This window comes from Lepidothrix coronata, unplaced genomic scaffold (assembly GCF_001604755.1).
Source record: "Lepidothrix coronata isolate B3197 unplaced genomic scaffold, Lepidothrix_coronata-1.0 Scaffold119, whole genome shotgun sequence".
NCBI classification, from domain to species: domain Eukaryota; kingdom Metazoa; phylum Chordata; class Aves; order Passeriformes; family Pipridae; genus Lepidothrix; species Lepidothrix coronata.
Genome location: NW_016690299.1, coordinates 820158 through 827093, shown reverse-complemented (window position 1 = coordinate 827093; position 6936 = coordinate 820158). Strand labels below are relative to the sequence as shown.

The window sequence follows — 6936 nt, the reverse complement described above, 5'->3', positions numbered from 1 at the left end:
CCCATCAGCAGTTCCTTCAGACAGCTCCAGGCCTTCATGTGCCTGTGACAGCCCTGACCCTGCCCAGACCACTGCTGAGCTTTCTTAGACCCCAGACCCTGATCTGTTAACCTGCAACAACTAACATTCATCCCTGAAGTACTGTGCATCACCCCTTTCCTTTCCTATCTCCACTCCTTCAACACCCATGGCCCTGTTAGCAGCCGAGCCGGAGGGCATGGTGTGCAGGGGATGCCCAGGGGCAGCTGAGGCAGTGCCCCGTGTGCCAGCCCAGCAGAGCTGAGGCAGTGCCCCATGTGCCAGCCCCGGGGACACCCAGGGGAGCTGAGGCAGTGCCCCGTGTGCCAGCCCCGGGGGTGCTGAGGCAGTGCCCCGTGTGCCAGCCCCAGCAGAGCTGAGGCAGTGCCCCATGTGCCAGCCCAGGGGTGCTGAGGCAGTGCCCCGTGTGCCAGCCCAGGGGAGCTGAGGCAGTGCCCCGTGTGCGGGCCGTTACCTTGGCGGGGTCGGTGATGTCCTCGGTGCCGCAGGGCAGCTCCTCGGCGGGCTGTTCCTCCCCGCTGTGCCCGTTGGCCGCCGCCAGCTCCCGCCGCAGCTGCACAAACTGCTCCGTGGTCAGGAAGTCCCGGGGAAGGTTGTTCTGGATGTGCTCTTTAAACCTAAGGGCAGCCACAAACGAGTCAGCACCAATTTGGAGTTCGTGGTGCCACGCTCTGCCCGACCAGGGCACAGCAATAAATCCCAGGGGGGTTCTGTTCTGTCGCTCCAGAGCAACACCAGGAGTGCCCCTGCTGCCAACTCACACACCAAACACAACTGTCACCACCCATCAACCACAAAGGGGTCAGGTTGCAAAGAGAAACAGCAGCGTGGGGCACTTGGAAAGCCCTTGCCATGGAAAACAGACAGCAAAGGACAAGAAAGCTCTGTAGAAATAACAGGTAAGACTGTGTGTAATTTAACTGAGGTTGCTGGTTCCCCGCTCACCTCTCCCTACTAAAGCAGAATTCCACTATTTCAAACTCCACCAGTTTTTCTCTTTGGTCAATTTAATTAATGTTTCACCACACGTGGGCATTGCATGAGGAATTAAAGCTCAAAACCACTTATTCTGATTTCTCAAAGACTTCCTCTCTTCTTCCTCACAATTCGAAGGCCTGTCTTTATTCCACAGCAGAACCTGTGAATTTACCTGAAACCAAATTCCTAAAATGTGCATCAGTACTTTAAACCAATCAGTCCAACCGCCTGAGTACATCAGTAACTAACTACATAAAGCTGAGTAACCTTTCCAAGTTCTCGTGCTGAGTGAACACTCCCACCTCTCAGAGGCAGGTTAAGGTGTGCTTAGGAAATCCATGGCATTAACCGAGTCTTTGTTTCCCCTTTACCTCTGGAAGTGGTGACTGTAGAGCTGCGTGGGGATTCCCAGGATGCGGTCATAGATGGAGGTAACTTCCCTTAGGTTTCCCTGGTCATTTTCCCAGTTTATATACATTTCCCAGAGTCTGTCAGAACGGAAATCTGTCCCAGCAGCCAGGACTGCATGTTCATAGGCTCTGGAAAAGGAAATCACTTGTTTCTGGATGCGGTGACAGAAGAAAGAAGGAAAGTTCTGGCTCTTACTAAATGAGTATCCTCATTTACTTGAAACTACACCTGCATTAATAATTTAAGTTCTTCCAAGTATTTTCCAGCTATCTGTAGCAAAGTCTCTAAAGAGTCAGAAAGCTCACACTCATTTTTTTCCCTCCAGAACTACCACAACAGCACAAATAAAGGGAATGCCAAAAGCCACTTGCAGGAACACGAGGTATTAGGAAAATTCACAGTCTTTACCACTTATCTCTTGTGCAGTCTCTAGACCCACTACTGCAGCAGTTTAACACCCAAAAGCTGTGCAGCAACCCTGCAGCTTGGTTCAGTTCCAGCTCAAGTAAGGTTTCTGATCAAACCTTAGCCCAGACTCTTACTCTAACCAGCACCTCTGCCAGCCACAGCACTCAGACACATCCCAGCCACTGAAAACCTCCAAGGATTTAAATTCCAAAAATCTAATGGGTTCCAGTGCTGCACCAAGTATTTCTGAACATCTAGTCTGAAGCTCTCAAGCCACAACTTTTGCCCCTTGTACCACACTGTGCTGTCTCCCCCTTCTTATGGAATTTGGCTCTGTCATCTCCTGACAGTCCTTCAGGTACCACCAGGCTGCTGTTAGTTTTCCCCTTATCTAAATACATTAATCTGCTCCCAGTGCTGTGTAACTGTGGATCTCAGCCTGCTCCCAACTCACCCCCGGATGGTACTGTTAGTTTCGGGATCGGCAGGGTCCAAGGTCTCCTTTAGGAAATTTATATAATGTATCCATAGATCAACACTAAGAGGAATTGCCTGAAGCCCTCGGCGATACACCTATGAAGAGAACATGAGCTGTACTTCAAATCCTTAGTGGTGTCCTAAGAGAGAGGCAACACTGTGTTATCCGGTGAACCTTAGAAATACTAATTACTGGAATTTTGTTTAAATAATCTACCATTACCATTCGGGTGGAGGTTGGATAGAACATGGCAATGTTCTGATCTCCACGTGCAGAGTCTTGATCTTCAAAGCGCAGCGGTCCCTGCATTCTGACCAGGTTGTGTGGGCAGGCTTTGGGGTACAGACCATAGGGCACAGACCCATTAGAGCATCATTGACAGCGTCTGACCAAAAATGCAATAAGACGGAGCAATTGTGACCAGCAAACCAACTATATTGCTTTGAAAATGAGTAACAAACGGAAGTGACAGAAAAGCCCTGCCCTACTTGTTAAGCTGCAGTGTAATACAGAGGCTTGCACTGCAAAGCTTGACAAACTGTAGAGGTTTAACGCACCTGCCAACAAAGAGAGAGAACATTAGCTCCGGATGGCACAGTGTGACACGGGCACACACGGGGCAGGCACGGGCAGCCCGGTGCCAGGCTGGCAGGACTGGCAGGCCCTACGTGGTGCTGCCCTACGTACCTCGTCAGACTGCTTCACGTTGTCGTGCCGCTTCTCCAGGTCCGCGTACTTCTTCCAGTACCCGTAGCAGTACGGGTAGTGCGTGAAAAACCGGTCAAAGGCCTTCCTGGCCGCCGGCAAGTGGTTCTGTGGGGAAGGCACAGGGACAGCCATCAGCCCTTCCTTCCAGCACACCTGCCCGTTATTTACACAGCAATTATTAACACTGCCTTAAAACAACGCTCGTGTTTTGTGATCTCTGCTGATATCGAGCAACCTGGGCCGTGGAAGGTGTCCCTGCCAAGGCAGGGGGTGGAACAAGACGGGCTTTAAGGTCCCTTCCCACCCAAACCAGTCTGGGATTTTACAGTTCTATGGCAACGCTGGCAAGGGCAGCTGCCTTAAGGCAGCATCCGTGACAGCCTGGTGTCCAGCTCTACATTTGCCACTGGAAGCCCACAACTTGTTTTAGTTTGGTTTGTTTATTTCTGGAAGGCTGAGGAGAAAGGGGCAGGTACTAACCTCCTGCTCTACATACTGCAGTAGATATACCCATCCTGTGAAATCCTGGGGATTGTCGTCTACTACTTTCCAGAACTTGTCAAAATCCGGAGGGAAGCCGGCCTCAATGTCCGTGGTCTGTAAGCTCTCAATGTTTGGAATCTCGCTCTCCTGCGTGCTCTCCTCGTTGAGGTCCGGGGAGCTGTCCGGGGACTGCTCCATCTCGGTGACACTCATGATCTCGGTGCTGAAGTCCATGTGCTGCTCCTGGGCCGCGGGCTCGGCGCCGGGCTCGGGGCCATCACTGCTCACTGTGGGCTGCTCCTCCTCCGTGCCCTCGGCGCTCTCCATGGCGCAGGGGGTGATACCAGAGCCTGTGCAAAGCAAACAGCTCAGCACTCCTGGAGCAAGGACTCGCCCAGAGCTGGCTGGGAATGAGCAGCTCAGAGCCTCCCAAGCGCTCCAGGCACCCTGTACTGCACCACAACCCTCATCACATTCCTTCGTGCACCAGCCTTATTCACCACTAAGGAAATGTTAGTAGCAGTCAGATTTGTACATCTGCTCATGCAAATTGGTGTGGGTTTTCTAAAAAACTATCACAGGGAGCTATTGAGGTGTAAAAGAGAATCATTACACTTTCCCTGTAGGAGTCCAGTGGAAGTTTATTCTAAATAATTATGTTCAAATCCCATAGAATCATTCAGGTTGAAAAAGCCCTCTGAGACTGTAAAATCCAAGTTACCCCTGCCAAGGCCACCACTAACCCATGTCCCTAAATTCATTCAGTTCTCCTACTTCGCACAAATCAGTAATTTCTTTGCAAAATAAATAGGTGGTAAAATGTATCTTCAGTGCTTGGCTTAAGTGCCGACTTTGCAAAGACAAGAATTACTGTCAGCATCAGACTCAGTTCCCCTTGGTGAAGTCCAAATGAGCCAACCAGCACCAGAGGGCCACAGAAATGCTCAGGCTGTCCCTGACACACAGCCCCTTGATCCCACCCACACCCAGTGCCAGGCACTTCCTCCCACCCCTTGGGACAGACTCCTTCTTCCTCCAGTCCCTCAGGACAGACTCCTCCTTCCTCCCACTCCTGCCTTTGATTTCCCTGCCAGGAGCCACTGCCCAGCCCTGCCCTCCTGCAGCAGTGCCAGGCCAGCCAGACCTGGCTGTGTGCCAGCCTACCCCGGCTGATCCAGCCTGCCCGCCTGGAGCTGGAGCAGGGGGCACTCAGCCCAGCCTTCTCCGTGCCCACCATGGCTAATGGATCCCAGGGAACAACAACATCCAGGGCACAACAGCCCAGAGCTGGGAGTCCAGCTGGGATAAGGACAGTGGGAGCCTGACACCCCCAAACACACTGCACCACTCCTGTTCCTTTGCTTTCCTCGGAGGAAGTGGCAAATACATTTTGCATTTAAAGGAGAAAAGAGAAGTCTCCATCCCATATCTCTCCAGAGCTCTTTCCTATTGAAAGCCTGGACAGAAAACAGCCAGACCACTGCTTTCACTTCAACAAATACATTGATAAACACCAGTGAAACAGCGGGAGGGAAATCCTTTACAGAAAGGAAAAATCTCTCTCCCTTATCTTCGGCAGCTTCAACATCTGGGATGACAGTTCATGTGTTCCCAGGAGTTCACCAAGCCAAGGAACTCCAGCACAATCTTAAAGGCTCCATGTGGAGTACTCTGCTATTTTCTAATAACTAGTTTCTCAAAGTATTTCTGTTCCCCATTGGATACACCAGGTGGGAACCACGGGCTTGGAGCAACCTGGGATAGGGGACGGTGTCCCTGCCCACGGCAGGGAGTGGAATGGGATAAACTTCAAGGTCCCTTCCATCCAAACCATTCTGGGATTCTATTATTTTGACAATGAACAACATTTCTAAGTTAATACATTACATATCAGAGCAGTATCTGTGCCTTTACCAGTGCAACATGTACAGAGCTGAATCACTCAAACAGCCACTGCTGTTCAGAGCTTACCTGGGAAGGGTCATAAAATCGAGGGTAAGAGGAGGGTGTGACACAAATAGCAGCCTCAGCACTTGGAAACACAGTTTAGAGGACGTTTACAGCCCTAAAACTTGAGGTAACTAGTGAAAGGATGAGAGGAAACAGCCCCATGCTGTGCCAGGGGAGATTTAGGTTGGATATTAGGAGACACTTTTTCATGGAAAGGGTGGTCAGGTGTTGGAACAGGCTGCCCAGGGCAGTGGTGAGTCCCATCCCTGGAGGGGATGTGGCACCTGGGGACACGGGGCAGTGGTGGCCTTGGCAGTGCTGGGGGATGGCTGGACTTGGTGACCAATCTTCACGATTCCATGATTCTAGGAACAAATGCAAGAGGTTTTAACATGGAATAACACAGGGCCTAAACTTATTCTGATGTGTAACAGATGTCTTCCCCCTCCAGCTGATTCAGAAGATGTATTCCAGCTTAAAAAACCAATCCACATATCATCAGATTAGGAGGGGGAAAAAGGAAGAGGGAGAAGCAGCACTGGATCACCACACGTGGTCTGAGCTGCACACGAGGTTACAAACTGACTCCAAGTCTGCCTGACAGCTGTTCCAGTCCTATCCCTGGAGCTGGGGCCTATCCCAAAAATCTGACAGCAATCCACGGTTTGAACCAGCCAACGGGACAGGCCATGCCCGGGCCACCAACTGCTCCAGCCCGGGGAGCTCCGTGGGTGGGCACAGGGCGGGGGCACACCAGGGAAACCTAATTCCAGGGGGGTTTTTACCTTAATTCCAGGGTTTCTCACCCTAATTCCGGGCTTTTACCGTAATTCCAGGAGTTTTTACACCACTCAGGCTAAATAACCGAACTGGCGTATCAAACACCTACACACATCGGTATTAAATAATTCATATCAGCATGTTTCACTGACCCTGTTTCCAGCAAAGGACTATTGTACGCAGAACTGCCGCTTATAAACGGGAATGAACCAACGGGAAACAGGCAGGAAAAGCTGAGAGGGGCAGGAGCGGGAACGCGGAGCCTCATCTGAGCTCTGCCCGCTCCCGGCGCTGATAAGGCGCTGCTGGAACCACCCGGGCAGGGCCGGGAGTGCCCGGACCCGCGCGGCCGTGCCAGGACCGGGTTTGAATCACGGAATCCCAAAGCCGCTGAGGTTGGAAAAGCCCTCCCAGCCCATGGATCCCCCCTGTGCCCGATGCCCACCTTGTCCCCCAGCCCAGAGCACTGAGTGCCACGGCCAGGCCTTCCTGGGACACCTCCAGGGCTGGGCACTCCAAACCTCCCTGGGCAGCCCCTGCCAAGGCCTCACCACCCTTCCCACGGATAAATCCCCCCGATGTCCCTCCTGGCGCGGTTGGGGCCGTTCCCTCCCGCCCTCGGCCCCTCTGGGCCCGAACGAGCGATAACGTCACACACCCGAGCGGGGCCGGCACCGCGCGGCGGCTCTTCCAGCGCAGCG

The 6936-nt window shown here is 52.4% G+C and overlaps 1 protein-coding gene across 6 annotated transcripts in view; it reads right to left on the bottom strand.

The window, feature by feature from the left end:
• PRPF39 (pre-mRNA processing factor 39) overlaps positions 1–6930 on the bottom strand; it is a 15734-nt gene extending 8804 nt beyond the window's left edge. Inside the window, exons 1-7 of one of the 6 annotated variants that reach the window (XM_017825453.1) lie at positions 6894–6930; positions 5740–5820; positions 3503–3855; positions 3002–3127; positions 2291–2409; positions 1389–1556; positions 551–656 (exon numbers count right to left, since the gene is read on the bottom strand). In XM_017825453.1, the coding sequence (XP_017680942.1) occupies positions 551–656; positions 1389–1556; positions 2291–2409; positions 3002–3127; positions 3503–3832 (849 nt within the window). In that variant the 5' untranslated portion in view covers positions 3833–3855; positions 5740–5820; positions 6894–6930. Of the gene's footprint in view, positions 1–493; positions 657–1388; positions 1557–2290; positions 2410–2536; positions 2866–3001; positions 3128–3502; positions 3856–5739; positions 5821–6680; positions 6832–6893 lie in introns of those variants that run through there. The other 5 variants (XM_017825454.1, XM_017825452.1, XM_017825455.1 and 2 more) reach the window with 5 other exon arrangements.
• Positions 6931–6936: the final 6 nt, after the last annotated feature.